The sequence below is a fragment of the Lampetra planeri genome, chromosome 30 (assembly GCF_965212315.1).
Source record: "Lampetra planeri chromosome 30, kcLamPlan1.2.h2, whole genome shotgun sequence".
Classification (NCBI taxonomy): domain Eukaryota; kingdom Metazoa; phylum Chordata; class Hyperoartia; order Petromyzontiformes; family Petromyzontidae; genus Lampetra; species Lampetra planeri.
In genome coordinates, this window is record NC_136136.1 from 8,077,553 (window position 1) to 8,096,009 (window position 18,457).

The 18,457-nt window shown below is 50.2% G+C and overlaps 1 protein-coding gene across 1 annotated transcript; it reads right to left on the reverse strand.

Annotated features, from left to right (window-relative positions):
* Positions 1–817: 817 nt before the first annotated feature.
* LOC144728918 (potassium channel, subfamily K, member 16-like) lies at positions 818–10,684 on the reverse strand. Its single transcript, XM_078608667.1, has 5 exons — positions 10,182–10,684; positions 9,678–9,792; positions 5,463–5,629; positions 3,846–4,014; positions 818–3,319 (listed from the first exon to the last, which is right to left on the reverse strand). Exons 1-5 carry the CDS (start codon positions 10,395–10,397, stop codon positions 2,937–2,939), a joined length of 1,050 nt encoding a protein of 349 aa, XP_078464793.1. The 5' UTR covers positions 10,398–10,684; the 3' UTR covers positions 818–2,936.
* Positions 10,685–18,457: the final 7,773 nt, after the last annotated feature.

The window sequence follows — 18,457 nt, forward strand, 5'->3', positions numbered from 1 at the left end:
GCAGTGCGGTAGACAGCAGAGCGCAGTGCTGCAAAATCTATTGTGCTGTACCTCTGTGCTCCCGCCGTCACCAACCCACACTGGCCGGCGTGGTGAAGTATGGTAAAAAAAAATAGCCCGCTACCTGCACGGTGACTCGAGGCCCTCATCCAGCAGTGGATTAATAAAGGAGCCGCGCGCGATCGTTAATGCAGCTGGCAAGCTACCTGCCTTTCCCTTGGCGGCGTGTGTGTTGCGCAAATACAGGAACCCCCCCCCCACCCCCTTTGAGTTTGCGTTCAGTCGCTCCGTTGGCAACCCCATGTTTGACGTGCGAATGGGAACAATGCGGGGAAGGCACCGGAGGTGGCAGGCTGTGTACAATCGCAGGTGTGAGCTCTAAGCCCCAAGAACGAGCTTTGCCTCCCCCTCCCACCCATCGCTCAAGGCTTTGACAAAATGAGGAAATCCAATCGAGGATGCGGTGAGCCTATCGCAGCGCCCACGGCACCACGACCTGGGCAGGAGCCTCCTCCAGTGTCCATTTCCACGGCAGGAAAAGGTGTTGTCTAGAATTTGCAGCTTATTCACGGTTAGACGGCATGCGTGCTGCAAGATAAATGCGGCTTATATCATTTTTGCATCCACGTTGCCTCAATTTTGCAGTGTCCATCCAATGAGTATATTCGAGAAACACTATTCGGCACTCGGATAATATAATTATGCTGCTGATTAGCATCAGTAACATCAGTTCTGAAAACATGAAAACATTTGCAGATAAAGTTGGCATAAGTTATGCACGACCGCCTCAACAACAAAAACCGCAAGAGTTTCTACATTTGTAAATAAAGAATGTATGTCAGTTTATTTTCAGAGATGTGCACGCGATCATGGCTTCTACACATGCAGCAAGGATTTGACGATTGTTGGGCTGTGCCCTTGATAAACGCGCGGCAGAGCGCTAAAACTTTATATGGCTGCGGCTCCCAAGCGGCGTCGGGAGTGCGAGGAACGCAGGTGGTGCAAAGATCATCATCCTTCGGTTTGATCGCACGCCTTCGGCACAACCCCCCACCGACACAGCCCCAGGCCCCAGTTGCCGTGCCGTGCCCGAGCGGAGCGACAGGCGACGGCGTGCGACTGAGAACGCCCGCGTCGAAATCTCTCTTTGTTCCCTTTGCCCGCTAGATTATAGATATATTTTACGTGGCCTTGAAAGACGGAAATGTAAAGCACAAGATGTTCAACGATTAAATAAAAAACTATATCGTGAGTCAAGGCCGTAGCCATGGAGTCAACATGGGGGGGCGGGGGACCAACTCTTCCAGGGTGTCTGGGGGTCCCAACCTACAAAAATATCTAAACTTGAAAACTAATTTCCTGTCTAAAATATTTAAAAATTCACTAACACATGGCATGTGCTTTTTATTTATTTATTTACAATAATGTCGAATAGTGTATTGTATTACATTGCTCTGTTTTGACTTTTTTTTACCATTTCTTGTTTCATTGTATGTAATGGCAGAGATTACGGATTAATAAAGTACAACCATAACCACAAGGTTTAGCAAATTGTTGTTTTTTATCTACATAGCATAGCAATTATTTTTATAGCAATATATTGGGGGGGGGGGGCATTTTGAGCATATTTGAATATTGGGGGGGATGTGTCCCCCTCCCCAATATATATTATAATTACGGCCTTGTAGTGAGTTGCCAATAACGTATCATTGAACCCGTGGAAGGAGAAAAAAAAACCCAGCTGTTTACATATCAAGTCCAAAGTTGTAAACTATATTTCTATTCGGTAAGGAGTACACTTTGCCAGGAGATAAGAAGTTGTGTTGCAAGTGCCGTCTCGCTATCAGTCAACTGGCACGGGCGATACAAAAAACGTGGGGCACTGCGTTTAACCGTTCGTGCGCTCTGTGAGAATGCACAAGAAACCTCGGTGTCTTCAAACGGACGCGTCTTTCAGACAAGACTCCTGGCTCGTGTACCAGCGAATTTGTTACATCATTGGGTCGTGCACACGTGCGGCACAGGTGTGCTCGTCGATTCCTTTGCAAGCAAGTTATGATAACGCTGGTCAGGGTGAACGATGTCTGGCCCAGCACACAAATGGACTGCCCTCATAACCGTTACACCTTTTCAAGTTAAATATTCTCCCTGCCAGAGATAGGGACTGATAAGCAGGTCTGGTACAATACCATTTCTCTTTAAGCGACCCCACAACAGCCTCCTCTGTGTGGAACACAGACTGCCCATGGTCCAAGGCGGTTGGCCGGTTCCACTTGGGGAAAGGCTGTGCTACCAGTATTCACCAACATGGGCTGTAATCTTAGCGTCAATACCGTTTTTATAAACATAATATTTATTGTTCATGTCCGTACATATTTTGTATTCTCTACCAAACGTACTACAGTACCCTTATTTATCCAAAAAAATGTCTAAGCAAAGCGACCACGCTGACCTTACTCTCCTACACGGTCGTGATAGATACAATAGGGGGAGGGGGTGGAATATGATCCAATGTTAACATCATTTAAGTTTAAAGTAGCGTTATTATTAGAGACTGACCCGAGACACCATCTGCCAAATTTACCAAAGAGGTTCCCATAATTGAGCAATAAAAACCAGCGCTAAAAGTTTTTTTCCTTGCTGGCCAAGGTAATGACGTCACGCATCAGCATTCGTGCCTCGCCTCCCGATGGCGGCACTGCGTGTGACGTCATGTTGCGGAATTCGTGCGCGTGCGTGGCTTTTTTCCTCATCGTTTTGTCAAGCGTTTTACTTTGCAGAGCACTCCCGGTGTGTTTCACGACGATGACGCCGACTGTTTCACTCCACATGCTGGCAGCTTTTTCAGGAGGCGAATGGAGCGCCTCGCTTGTTCCCCCGCCCACACGACCCCCCCCCTTCCCCAGTCGGAAGGAGAGCTACGCGGAATGACGACGTCAGTGAGCGTTGGCGACCCCCAACACTTTGAGGGCTATCTCGGCCTCGCCCCCGTCGATGCTGCCCGTGGAGGATGGCGTCCGGGAGACGCCCGTGGGCTCTGCGCTCTCCTTCTCGGGCGTCGCTGCGGAGCCGTAGTTGGTACCCAGTCTCTCGTCAGAGGTGCTGCCCGACTTCCGGATGGGAGCGTCGGCGCACATCAGCACGCAGAACTTCCCGTTCTGTCGCGGCTTGAAACGAACCTTGTTCAGCACTCTCTTGGACTCCTCTATGATGCCCATGAACAGGTTGAAGATGACGGCGAGCCAGGCGATGCCGAATATGATCCAGAGGGCAACCAGTCCGCGGTAGCTGTGCGCGTACGTGCGGTTTGGGTTGTTTCCTGCGGTGCACGGACGTACAAAAAGACAAAACGTCCCCCTTGTGGCCTCTGGCACTTTTGGGGAGAGTTCCATTCGTGAACACCTAATCAAGGCCCGGCATGGCGCGCAAGGGTGTGGGCGGCTAACACCACGCCCCAGTTACTTTGTCTCCCCAGTGGTGATGTGTACACACTGCAGCGGGTCGCCCTGGCTATCACCGCAGGTGTATTCATTGTAAAATTACAACGTACCGTTTACGTCACAGTTGAAGAAGAGTTAGGGCATTGTCTGTCAGCATCATGATCCTATAATATGTCAGATTAGTTAATTGGGAAACACACAGCAATCGTGGCCCTCCCCAAATGCGAAAACCTGACAGGACACTTAAAAATTCTCATCAGACTCAGCGAGGCTATCCTGGGTGAACAAGCGTAATGGTAATAACGATAACAACACCGGGGTGCAAATGAACTCATCGCGTGTGTCATCATTAAAGCCTCGCTCAGGGCGACGGCGCAGGGCAATCGCGCCCTCCGTGCCACTCACCGACCACGTAGTCCCCGAAGCCGATGGTGCTGAGCGTGATGAAGGCGTAGTAGAAGCCCTCGGTGTAGGTCCAGCCCTCCAGCACGCCGAACACGAGCGGGGGCAGCAGCAGGAAGAGCACCGTCCCTCCCAGCAGCGACAGCAGCGCAATGGCCACCTTCACCTTCCTCTGCGTGGGAACGTCGCGTGCGGTAGGTTTAGCAGGCAACGTTGCACCAACGTTGGCACGTGGCTGGCGCGTGTGCGTAAAGCGGTCCTTTAAATCATGTCCTGAGCCAGGAGTGGAAATTGTACGTTCTCATGGCAGGAGCGAGTGCTTACATAGGTCAAACACTCTTGACTTCCCCACAAAGTGGTACTATATTTTATCGACCCTGGTGAGAAGATGGGCTGAGTCAACCCCCAACCAGAATTTGAACTCGCAACCTTCCGATCGTGATTTGCTCGCTCTCCAGCTGAGCCACCTGTTTGGTGCAAGTGTGTGCGAGTGTAAGAGCCATAAGGCAGAAAGTGAATGTATTATTTATGTGTATACATTTGATGTACATTTGTCATACATTTGTTTAAGATTGGGAATATTTGACTTGGAATATTCAACTGTTTAGAATGCCCCTTGGTTAAATGCTCCGTTGGTTGAACCCATGACGTCACTTCCGGTCTGGCAGCAAAACGGAAGCCAGGAGTACCCTAATATGGAGCGAGTGGACAGTCTTTTGACCACGTGTGATCACGTGATCAAGTAGAAACGAGATGTAACTTTGGAAACCGATCGTTTTGTGCAACTAAGAAATAAAGAAACAGTTCTTGATTTGAGACACGTCAAACACGCGTCAGACTCATTGCTCCACTTAGGTTAAGGCGTAGTTTCTTTTTGGTACATGAAAGCTGCGCCTACAGCGTGTGCTTCGTGTGAGTGGCGATACAGTGCCTAGCCCACTGCACATCGAACCAGGCAACCTGGGTTTGATTCCCAACCATGGCTACTTCAGTTGCCTGTGATATCAGAACTGGTTCCTGACCTGACCTCGCACAACTCTTCTGTACAAGGATTCCTCTACTTACGAACATTCGACTTACGAACATTCTGAGATAGGAACAAAACCTGCCCGTATGTCCAGTTGCCTGTTCGGAATGAGTTTTTCAAGAGAGTAAAGAGGAAACACGAGCACCAAACGGAATTGGCATCTACATCTGCAGAACATGAAGAACCAGTGGCATCTATATCTGCAGTACATGAAGTACCAGTGGCATCTGCATCTACAGGAGATTATACAACTTTTAAATTCATTCTCTGTGGTTTAATATACATGCTGTACAACATGTTTGGAATCGACGTGAGTAAAGTTCGACTTGCGAACAAATCGTCTTACGAACAGACCTCTGGAACCTAACTCGTTCGTTAGTAGAGGAGTCACTGTAATCGAATACCTGGCGCAGTACCGGAGAGGCAAAGGTGGCAGGGCGTGGCCATGGCCGCAACACCCGCTTCGTGTGCCCTGCCGGCCTTCACAGGTGCCACTCGCTAGTGGCGCTCGCCCCAACGGTCCGCACAGGCTGCACGCTGGCACGTGTGTGTGCAAGAGCGCACAAGCGCGTGCGCCCTGGCTGTCTCCTTGCCTTGTTGAAGCCCTTCTTCCGGATCCGCATCTCCAGGCGCTTGGCGTACCGCGTGATGCTCTTGCCGACCATGTTGAGCACGATCACGTTGAACGGGATTCCGAAGAGCGCGTAGAAGGCGCAGAACACCTGCCCGCCCACCGTATTGGGCGACAGGTGTCCGTAGCCTGCCGAGACAGTTGAGCAGCATTCAAGTTGCACGTTTGTAATGTGCTCAGGATGTGTTTATAATTCTGAGGCACGGGGAAACAACAGACAACAACTGATGAGCACGGTTGGCTACGTACAGTGCGAAAGACGTTCAACATACATACAGCAAACGTAGCCCTTCAAATACTTAAGTTTACTGATTGATTCAAAACTTATATTCCAACTCCATATTGATCACATCTCAAATCTTATAAAAATTATGGGATTTATACAGAAACGCAGTTTTCCAATTCGACTGCGCCTGCAAATTGTTTAGGCTATCATTCTATAATGTTTGACTACTGCATCACTGCTTACCAATCAGCTTCTAATGAATCACTAAACAGACTAATACCCGCTTCATCATTCTGCTCTTCGATTTGCACTGGATGGACCATACAGGACCCACCATTGTGACTTCTACTTAAAATCCAATCTCCCATCACTCGATGCAAGACGAAATGTACACTGGGCCCTGTTCATCCATAAAATCCTTATTTACAAAGCTGCGCTATACTTAGCTAATTCGTTATCTCCATTGTAAAACCCAAGAAACCGAAGATATCCATCGAATTGCCTATCCTAATGTAATGACCGAAAATCCAGATCACTGACCCGAAATTAACGGACTACCAGGAAGTAGGCCAAGGCCTCCGATTGGCACAGAGAGGCCTCCAGGGATTGATTGGGAGGCAATATTCAATGGGACTGGAGGGGAGATTTGAACGGAAAAGGTGCAAAGCGAAGTTAGAATTTAAAGACGACTGTTGTCAACCGTTGGGGGAAGAAGGAAGAGGATTGGATGAGGAGAGTGGGGTGAGAGAGAAGGTTTGAGAAAGAGGGCTCGGGATGATAAAAGGAGAGAGCACGAGGGGAGGAGAGGTTTGAGTGAAGACCGGGGTCCAAGACGAAGTCTGGGCCGAGAGAGTGCTGTGTCCGAATAAAGGCACATAATAGTTCCAACGTGTCGGCGTCATTAGGGGCCGTCCATAAATGACGTCACGCGATTTTGGACGATTTTTGACCCCCCCCCCCCCTCGTCACACGGCGTCACAAAAAGTCAGACCCCCCCTCAAATATGGCGTCACAAAGCTCTGCCCCCCCCCCCAAAACCATATTTCTATTTTGAAAATAAACATGCTTCAAATCGCTTTAAACTATTGTCATTGAAGTGCGTATTTAATGTGGCGCTGCACTCTGATGTTGTAGGAGAAACATTTATTAAAAAGTATATTTAATTAAGTAGAACGTGTTGTCTAGATTTTTTTAAAGTTGCGCATTTTGATGTGACGTCACATTTCTCAACCACCCCCCCCCCCTCGTCACACATCGTCACAAATGTCTGACCCCCCCCCCCCTAGGTGCGTGACGTCATTTATGGACGACCCCTTACTCTAAGAACAAGAATTGGAATAGGTGACAAACGCCTTTGCCGTTGCAGCACCAAAGTTTTTGGAACAACCTTGTTTCCTCCCTTAACACCGTAAATCTTATAAGATATTTATAGTTCGATGTCACTGCACAATGCAATCGAGGGACTATTGTGTGTTATTATGGTGTTGCTGTTTGCTGCCTTGCCCAAGCTTGTATTTGGTGTTGACAATTTGGCAGAAATGTGTGTGCTTATGCAACGCGTACTTGTAAACTTTATTTATTTAGATAGACTTGCTCACCGTATCTTTTTCTTGCTCTTAATATCGTTCTTTGTGTCGTTTGTTGATGTAACTCGCTGACCCCCCGCTGGAGATTTGTGAAAAAGAACTTCATCGCTTATCGAATTCCTCCATCGTAAATAATGATTCTGATGTAACTAGCCCGACCCCTCGAGCTTAAACAGTTAGTCCATCAGCTACTAATACTAGCCCTTAGACTAACCAACTCGTTAACCAGCCACGAGCACTATCCCTCCCACGGACCCTGACCTTACCCCAGCGCCCCTTTCTCATTCTCTGTTCAATTTTCATATTTGGCATTCATATGACACACGACTGTACAATGAGTGCACTTAGATGCATATATACTGGATATATAAAATAGATGGTGGTAGAGCAATGAAGCTCACATTCAACATTGTTTTTGGGCTTGATCTTTGAATATTGTTTTGAAGAAATCGTTCAAACAAGAGGCTGTGTGCCTGCAGCTGGGAATTGGGATGGGCTGGGAAGGCAAAACGCCACCGCAGGTGAGCGCAGAGCCCTGAGAAGCCATGGAGCCGAATCGGCGCGGGGCACGGTGCAAGAGCCGCATGCCCAGTCGACGTTGCGGCGTCATCTCTACCGAGACGACAACCACAATAACAAAAACTCAACACCTTTCGTCAGTAACACTGGTGGCCTGGGAAGGATCGTACATTTGGCGACGTTTCGGGGCAGATGGCCCTTCTTCACAGTGCCGTAGTCAAGGCCAGCCAGGTAGAGTAGTCTGTATCAGGGTGGCTGCTATGCCAATTCCGCACCTCCCCAGAAGTAAAGAAAAAAACAAATCTCAACGCATTCGTCACTGACCCTGCATATAATAGGTGATGTTTTGGGCAATGTCCCTTCTGCAGAGCGCATCGTAAATGCCATAGCCATCGCCACGGCTCACTCCGTCTTCAGCTCCTCGATTGCAGGGCACACATTCTTTCTCCCTTTGCTTCTCCCCCCCCCCCCGAATGCCGTGATTGTCTCTGGAACCCCATGACCCCGCACACTTGCTTTTGTTTACCTGCCATAGGTTACTATAATCAACGGCTCAGTCTTACTGCCCACTTTGTACTATCGGCGTGCACTGAGCACCTGCTATTTATAAAATCCCCCAAGCGTCTGAAGTCGTAATGCTACATATACCTAATGATGTTCTGAACAGGTAGTACGGTGTTGCTCCATTGTGCAAATGGAATACAATAGCGTGTATACATTTAAGCCATCGACCAAGGAAGGGTTTTTATTTTTATTCTGAGCCGGCCGGTGGTGGCTATGCAAGTGGCTGCCTGCTATCCAGCGCTGTGAAGGCAGTGAGGGTTGGTGGGTCACCAGATAAATGTTGTGCAACGCCCTTCCCGTGGGCATCGAGGTGCCATAACCTGACTCGCCAGGAGAAGGCAGTACAGCAACGTGTGGACTAATCGGCATCTGTTTCTATCTGTACGGGGATAGATTGTTACCCCCTTTGCGTGCATGAGTTTCTCCGGTGCTCTGGTTTCCCTCCCACTTGTATAATAAACGCAACTCACGAACTGGCTGAAAACATCTGAAAATACAAACCCAATGCAGCGGGACCCTTCTGAAAAAACAAGCCTTGAGACTTATCGAGGCTTTCCTGCGTAAATAATAATTTTCATCATAAATATTAATGATGATGCTGTTTGATGCTGCAGTGGGGTCATGGTTATCGGACTTGCAATCCAGAGGTCGCCGGTTCCATCTCCCGGCGCGGAAATTGAAACAACGGGGCACGTTCCTTAAATATCCCAGTCTCTGTCCACGCAGCAGCGTATAAATGGGTTCACCAAAATTGGCCGATCGACAAAATCGCTCTTGGTGATGTGAATCGTGGGTTACTCCCACCTCTCGTAAGATATCTGCCCAGCGTGGAAGAGTAGTCCAAAAACACCTCTCGCGGGGTTCTGTAGCGGAAGGTCGCTTCTGACAGCAATTGCAGTGCTGCACCTTTGCCTTTAGGTTACACTACGTAACACAATTTTTGTTCCTGGGTACTAAGTGTTATATTTCAATTGCTTATGCCTAAAAAGCACAGCAAATGGCTATTATTCCCCACAAACTTTGCTTTTGTGACCAGGACTTGATGTGAACGAAATACGCAAATGCACACGTTTTCTCATTTAAAATAGGTAAGTTTCAAAATATCACTTTCCTATATTCCCCACAAAGTTTGTGGGGAATAATAGCCATCTTCTGTACTTTGAGGCATGAACAATTAGGAAATAACACTTACTACCCAGGGCCAAAATTAGTTTTGTTACACAGTCAATTATCATTCATATATTTTAGAAGTTGATCCCCCCACCCCACGCCGCTCAACAACCTATCGTGGTCACCACCGTCCCGGCGAAGAAGAAGGAGGAGCTGAAATCCCAGTTGGTGATGCTGGAGAAGTTCCCCTCGGGGTGCAGACCCTGCGACATGGCCTCCACCACCACCTGCCAGGGGAAACGTCTGTGAGCTCGGAGAGTCCGGATCCACAAACGGGGGTATCTCTGGGGGTGTCCGGAACCACACACGGGGTTCTCTGCCACGGGACCGCTCATCTTAAACGAGCGACAGGATGGCCATTTATACGAATCATGCCATCCCATGATTATAAAAAAAAAAATCCTAAATTAACAACGCCGTTGCGACTGTGTTAAGCAGACACTCCCTACTCCGAGCTAACCCAGAGCCGGTCCGGAAAGTATCGAGTAAGTCAGTAAGACATTAGGTCCTTTGCGTGACAACAGCCCATACTGGGGGTGTGGTGTTGTTGTTGTTACAGGCGAGCACACACACGGGAGGGTGTTGAATATGCCACATGAACGTGCAGTGGTTTTACCTGCGCAAACTGCTTCAGCGCCTGTGCGTCCAGACAAGTGTAGTTGCGGAGAAACTCCAGCTTCTCCAGCTGCAGGTTCTCCTGGTTCGACGTTTCGGTCGCCTTCTCCAGGGCCTGGAACACGGCGGCTCCTATTAGCAGGTAGCCGAAGTAGGCCAGGGCTACCACCCAGCCCCACCAGTGCCGGCAGCAAGTCTTGTTTCCTTTGCAGCCCATAGCCGCGACATCCGCGCCGCGCGTCAAGAGCGCCTCGCCTTCACTTTGCAGTTCCCCGTCTCAAGCCAAACGCGCGTCCCAGCGAACCGAGTGTCTCTCGCCGAACGCGCTCGCCTCCTCGTCTGACCCGATCCACACGCAGACAACTCGCCCCCTCGCTTTGGACCTCCCTCAACCCGACGTGGCGAGGAGCAAACACCCGGTTCTGGTGTAGGAACTGGGAAAAAGTTTGCGCGGGGCGGTTAATTGATTAGCGCTTGTCGAGACCCCGGGAGGGGGTGTGGGGGGGGGAGGTTCCTGTGGTTCTGCGCTGCGTTTGGGGCGGGAGGAGTGGGAGGTTGCGTGCCTCTACAGCAGCCAGAAATCACGAATGGGGTGGCGCCAAGCAGCAAGGGGCCATTCATTTAGTAGGTACGCAAAAGCTGTCAAAACTTGACCCATCACTCCCCTCCCTGTACGCACGCGGACTTTTTACACCCCCCCAAACCCCCCCCCCCCCACCTGCGTACGTACGCCTGACGCACCCCCCCTCCCCGAATTCTATAGAACGGCCGATATTTAATCCACGTAGAAAAGATGAAGGATTAATAATGTTAACGCGTTTAAGCAAACAGATAGAGTCCACCGCCGGCTGCATTAAAGAATTAAGTTGCGTACCTTGGCCACTTATTCTGCTGAGCTGCGTGACAGCTGCAGTCAGGGGCACGGTGGCACACGAGTGACACCTCTCCCACAGTCCCACTTCTCCCGGCAGGACTTGTTGTCTCACAGCTGAAGAAACTGAACTGTGGCTCATTTGAAGGCCAATGTCGACAAATTATAATCGAGGCTTCACCCCCCCCCCCCGTTTCCTATGCGTACGTACATTGTCAGTAGAACCCCCCATACCCAAGCGTACGCATTTGGGTTAACCACCCCTCCCCTCCCTCCATGCGTACGTACTAAATGGATGGCCCCTTACTCGCTCGCCTCCTTGTCACTGTTATGTCCCTGCTACCACCACCACCATGGCTACAGTCCCCGTGAACTCCACTCGTCGTTTCCTCCAGCCGTGTCAACAAACAATTCTCTCGTTGCTTCTTCCCTCGCACTGCTGCTTTGGAATTCCCTTCCCATCGTCTCTTCTTGGGGTGCGCCACGGTGGCGAGATGTTAACTACCTCACCTGGTATACAGGAGGTTGTGGATTCGAGCCCTGTATATTTGGAGTTTTATTTTCAGTTCCACATGATAAGCCACGTATGTTGAGCTGTCATTTGTGACCAGGTCACTTCTGAAAAAGAGCTATAACAGCTCAGCGGGTCTTGCCTGGTCAAATAAAAAAAACAGTCGCATAGTTTCTGTTAAATCTTGACTTAAAGCTTTCGTGACTGCAATAATCCATATCCTTGGGTCTTTTGGTAGATAGGTTCCAAGAAAATAAGAAAAAATAACAAAAAAACTACGACGTTTCCATCGCAACACAAGCATTCGTCATCAGGAAGAAAAAGGAGGGGGACAGCTGCTGAGGCAGACAGTTTTAAAGGTTTAAAATGGGTGTAGTCCAAGGGTCATAAACGAAGTGGGCGGGGCTCTGATTTTACATGAACAGGTTAAATTTCCCCACTAAAAAAGCCACCTCGCTCCCTCGCTCACCGAGCTCGACGTTGCTGCTCTGCGATCTCCCATTAACATGCTAATCTCTCACAGTAACATAGCCACCTCCACGCCCTCATGGAGGCCGCTCTCCGATCTTACATTAAAATGCGAATCTCTCACATTAACATAGCCACTTGGAGGCAGCGCATTTATTTAGTTCCAACACAACGGGATGACTTCACCGTTTAACAAGACAACGACCTAGGGTGGTAACCACCCTGGCTAACTACACTGGTTACTGAGTAACTATTAACTCTGGACCCGGGACCAACAGCATGCTGCCCGGGTCCACGTGCTGGAAGACTCGCAGAACGGAGATCGTAGTCGAAGGGTTTCTTCCCCGGGACGGACAGCCACGATCCCTCTCGGGACTCGGCTTATATTCTCTCCGGCGTGGCCGGTTCCGCTCCTGGCCACGCCCCCTTTCCAGAACCTTCACGAAGAACCTCGGTTCCTATCACGTGACCCTCACAGCCCCATCTTGGGGGACCCCCTGTCATTCTATACCGGTCACGTGTCCTCCCGGGTCAACCAGACTGTCATGGCCTTACCTGACCTTCCCCTCAGGTCGACACACACACACCGTGCCCCTCTAGGGCCGGTACTGCACCCACAGCATGGTGACATCCAGCTATGTCACTACACATGTGTGTCACTACACATGTCACTACACATGTGTAGTAACACATGTGTAGTGACATAGAATGGGTCACTACGGCGTGTAGCGCTGGTTGCTGGCAGAGAGGGGAATTGTGGGTGTAGCAGCCGATCTGCCAGAAGAGCACGCAGTGCCATGGAATGGGTCACGAGGGTGCGTAGCGCTGGCTGCTGGCAGAAAGAGGGCATCTGAGGACGTAGCAGCCTCGTCGGCTAACAGGGCACGTGATAGGCCGGGGTAAGGGAGGTAGGGCAAAGGTGACAGAGGGGACACGTGGGGTATAGCCCAGAACCTTCTCGTAGGTTCCAAAAGGGGGCGTGGCCGAGGGCGGAGCCAGGCCACGCTGGGGGGCATAAAAGGGAGGTCCCGAGGATGGATCGGAGCTGTCGTTTGGAATGGAATCTAAGGTGCTGCGTCTTCGTCTCCTCGGCGTCGTGGGTCAGGCAGCGTGCCCCGTCCGTAGTTATCCCGTGTGTGAACAGAAGTGTTTAAGTGTAGAATAAACGTATGTGCCTCCTCCTATTAGCGTCTCCGAAGTGACTCGCTACACGTGTAATCGTAATTAGTCTGTGGTAATTCGCCTATTGCCTTAATTACGTGACAACAACTGTGACTTAACGGCACAACAACCGTGACATAATGCGGCCGTCATTTCTGCTTGGGTGGCCCTCCCCGCACTTGCCTATCGCCAGTACTGCCCCCTCCACCCCAACTCCCACCGCAACCCAGCATGAGCTTCCCACGTGCGGGAGTTGCAGTGCCATGCATGTCCCCCCTGTTGCCTGTCTTGTCGCGGCTGTGATCCCTGGTTCTCTCCGGTGAGTTTTTATTTTATTTGGCGACGTCAGAGCGCGTTTGTTAGGGATGATGATGATGATGTCTGACGTTTCGCTCGACGCGCTGGGGAGTTTCTTAAGGTCACGGAATCATTCGCGTTCGCAACGCAAACACAGCGGGGAGAGCTGAACTTCCTCTTGCAAAGGTTTCGCCCGTCTGTGAACCCCGCAACCTGTTTCCGCGTGGTGAAGGTCTCCGAGATAGTAATCTCATGCCGTTGGTAGGTCGCGATAGTCTATCTGCAAATTAGAGGTTTTTTATGGGGTTCGATCGCGTAAATATAAATGTGTCGTTAAACCCGCCACCATCCGACACAGCAAATTAGAAAGGCTTGTCACGTAAACAAAATATTGTAACAAATTGGCATGTATTGTTTACGTAGCATACCTTATCAATTGGCCGTGTCGGGTGGTTGCGGGTTTAACAGCACATTTATATATTTACGCGATCTAACCCCCCAAATAAACTACATTATTGATGATATTAGTCGCGAAATTCTACGTGTCAAACTAAATCATCTGAATTACGTGGTCACGTGTGCCACGCACGTGGGATTTGCACTCAACACAGTCGCGATCTTTTCCCTTTTCCATCTGGTGCATGTAGCGACCTCTAGTGGCTGCCGGGATCACGTGACTCAATCGCGTGCGGCAAATGAAGAACGATGCATCGTCACACAGCTCTTGCTCACCATGCCCCCCCCCCCTCGACTACCTCACCGCATCCCCCAAAACCCCTCTCCTCCACCCCTCGCTTGTTTCCATGCACACCGGCACGCAACCCTGCTCACCCTCACCTCGCAACCGCTCACCCCGCTAGCCACGGGGCCACATAAATCACCGCAGTAATGAGTGTTTGTAAAGCTTTGACGTGAAAACCAATTTCCAGCGAGCCCCCCCCCCCACCCTTCCATGCCTCCCCCCCACCGCCCCCCCATCGTTGTGCTCCCATAACCTCGCCGCACCTCTGAGCGAGCGACTATTTGACGAGATGCGCGTTGAGTCAATACACGCGGCGGCGGTGGCGGAGGAGGAGGAAGCGGCTCGCACCACGAAGGCGGCTGTCGTGAAATTCAGGTGGCTCCGAGAGACACTGAGCCGGCAATCGCTGAGAGTCCTGGGCTTAAATCCACGTCTTTCAGCCGCCTGTTCAGAATAAGTGTATTTATACTGGAACAATCCGATGAGCTATATAACTCATTTTCACAGATGTCCAGTAGAGTTTGATGGCCTCAGCCCGGTCATCAATGGCTGCACGAAAAAAGATCACATTAAGGTCCGTGTATTCTTGAGTCACGGTTCGGCCTCAGGCTTTGCTCTGGCTCCAATAAGCCGACTCACAGCTACACTTCACTTGAGCCAACTCTAACATGCTCCCAGTCGTGCTGAGGATTTCCATGAGCGTAGCCTGAGCCAGGCCACGGCTGAGCCGTTGATGCGTCTTTGGAAGCAACTGAGCAGCTCCAACCCGAGCCGCGTTAAGAAGTGGGGCCAATACGTTTGGTTCTGTACTTGATTTGGTTAAATTCCAACTCTGAACATTGTAAATATCGGTTCTCCGGTCACGCGACAAGCGGGTGGCGAAGTGCTGCCCTCTACTATGTGAGCCAGGACACTTGAAGGGATCTTAAATCTATCTCTGTGAAATCCGCTTCCACCGGCCATTCTCTATCGTGCAGACTTGCACGGCCCTTCGACTGATCCGGATTGGATCCTCGTCATGTGAATGTCTCCAATAGCGCAATGAAGATGAGATTTGGGGCAAATTAAAACACAAAAATAATTTAACCGCTGAGCACCAAGCCCTGCCACACACATCCCCCATTTGTTTTGAGGCCATCCCACGGCGAGCAATGCGATGTTTGTGTAAGAGAGTGGCACCAGAATTTGTCACGGCCGATGGATGAGTTTGCGCGGTCACCGAATGGCCGTCACGGGAGAAAACGCGCCCAGGAGGGCTACCGCCGCAGAGATGGAGCGATGAGATCGGTTCATATGCACGAGCGAGATGGATCGTAGCATCACCGGGACCTTGAATGACGGAGACGTTGTGGGTGGAGGCCGTTATTCAGCAGTAGATAGACCATGACCTATGATGACCTAAGATTATATTGGAGATAAGAGTTATGAGATAAGCTCATATGCAGGAGTGAGATGGGTTTTGAGATCGTGGAGCCTTCAGCAGTGATAGAGCATGGCTGCTGCTGATGAAGTCACGATTTTACATTGGCACTCAGGCCACACACGTGTTTATTTTCCGACATTGGGGGGGCAGGACGGGTAAGTGCGTGGATGAGGGGGCGGGGGGCGACTCGGTATGAAAGAAAGTGGTTGTGGTCTGGGTCGCGATCCTCTGACCTGACCCGTGACCTGATCATGAGCCAAGGGCAGCAGGAGCCGCCGTTTCAATTTGCCGAGCCAAATGAACCGGGTGGCCTCGTGGTGAGTCAATTCATCACCACACCGCGCACTCCACCACGCCTCCCCGTAGCAACGTGAGGGTTTGGCTAAATTGCAATTTGTGGAGCCTTACTTTCCGGAGCAGAATACGGTAAATATCAACACCGCAGCATGTGGTGCCAGGCAGTGCCATGCCGTGTCGGAGGAGCAAGGGCGCAAAGGCCGCCACGGACACCCATCCAGGGGGAGGCGCCGCTCCATAGAGCGGAGCAAGAATTGTTCGAAACAAAGCAAAGCAGTTGGAGGCCGTGGTGGTTCAAATTGTGGATGGGGCGTTGCCGGCACCGCAGCAGCAGGAGGAGGAGGGAGGAGGGGAGAGTGCGCCTTGCCCCGGGCGCGAATATGTCCAGCGACCTCTCGAATGCAAGGTGCGTGCTGGTAATGAGATTTGAGGTCGCTCGCTTCGCGATGCCTGCCCGTATCGCGTGTGCGTTCGCTCGGATCGTGACCCGAATCATGACCCCTCGAGATGATGCGCTGCCGTCGTGTTACGCTTTCTCACAATCGTAAATGTGCGGCGGTCGTACCGTGCAAATAACGCATTGTGTACACAGTGGCACGCTTAAAACGTCCCGACGTCATAAAAGAATGGAAAAAGTCGGGGTTTACAATTTCGGCCCAGAGTAAATATTCGGGCGAGGTTCGTGCAAAAGATGTAGACAAGTCGAAACGGTCCACCATTGAGAGGAATATACAGCCCGTTACTGTGATTTGTGAGACAATATAAATATGTAGAGGTGGTGGCCAGAGCGGCGCCTTGAAACCCGACCGGATAGAGGGCCTCGTAAACAAGCACCTGGGTCAGGGACCTCTGGACAGAGCACGCCGAGCGGGTTTACGACACCAACAACAACAACGCACGTAAACAACAATAACAGCGACACGCGCGGTTACTCTCCTCGAAGTTTTAACTCAAATGGCCAAAGACGTCGCCAATTTTGCGTGATACATTTGTTTTATTCCAAAGTGTTCGTTGGCACGCCGAAGATGCGGACATTCCGTGAAAGAAAAGGTGAAATACTTGTTTTTTTATATTTCTCGACGCTATTTTGACGCAAAAGTGTCGGGTAATTTTGCGCGCTGTACCTGATATTGAGCATTGGAAGCGCTGCAGCGATTATAGGCTTGCCGAAGATGCAAGCCATTTGATTCCTGGTTGTGGAGAAAGGGGGTGGCACATCTGCAGTGTCGAGGGTAAAACCAGCAACGTGTTTGGTTCTGAGCCTTGGCCAAACATCCCAGGGCTAAACTAAATTTGTGTCTTATCTTATTTTAATTTATATAGCGTCTTGACCAAGGCGCTGAACAAATAATGAACTATGTGAAGGGTAGAATAGGGTAATGGGATTAGATGAGTTGATGAGGATGGCAATGCGTGATGAATATGACGGTGCGTAAAATTAACGAGGATGAAAGTGCCAGTGAGTGGTTGATGATGATGAGTGAGTGTGATGGATGGGTAGGCAAGTTGGGAAGAGGGATGGAGTTAATGATGCTGAAGGGAAGGGGAGTTTTGGTAAGTAAGGAGACATGTACGTTTTAAGGGAAGAACGAAGCATAGACGGTTATGATGATGGATTGACACGTGCAAAGTACTTGCCAGGACCCTGCTGAAAAACAGTCTTGAGACTCAGGTTTTTCTGGATAAATAAGCGTCATGATGAAAAAAATACATGTTTTAACAGCGATCTAAGGGATTGTTTTAACACAACATTGATATGTCCACTGAACATGTCCCTGTCGTTTGGAGTGAGTGTTCTTTCCAACAATCGCTCTGATGAGACTCAAAAGATCGAAACAGGTCCAGATTCATGTTTTAAAAGATGCTTATAAATACAGCTGCTTGTCAATCTACTTCTGGATGAAGGCCTTACAATGCCTGTTGTTTGACCATACTTCACCACCCTGATCAGTGCGGGGCTGTAGGCGTTACCCAGGAGCTGTCCATATTGTTTAGATATGGCTCGCTACTGATGTTAGCCGTGGCCGGGAAACAAACTCAGGTGGTCCAAAGCTCAGTGCGCGCGAACCACCTGCGGCATCGCCGCCACCATGATCATTCAAAAGAAAAACCTTAAAATTGTAAAACGCTCCCAATACTCACAGCATCCACCGTGACACCTTCACATTGTGTGAGATGCGATGCAATCTGGGCTTCGTCCTCGCTTATGGGTCCACGTCGTTTGGAGACACGGGCCACTCTGCAGGGGAGGTCTTGGGTTGATTTACACAAACTGATTGATTTACACGGCCCTGTCGGGGTCACAGACAAAAGTATAAACCGCAGTTGTAAACGAGGATTTACGGCCCAACTCACAAGAACATCCGCGCGCGGACGGAGGAGAAAAGTCGAGGCCTTAAAAACGGGGCTTAAAGACCCCGATGGAGTCGGCAGAATGAACGTCCGAAGCCGGCCTGTAGTTTTCATTCTTAAACAAATGCCACTTGATTGTATTTGTCTGGAAGGTC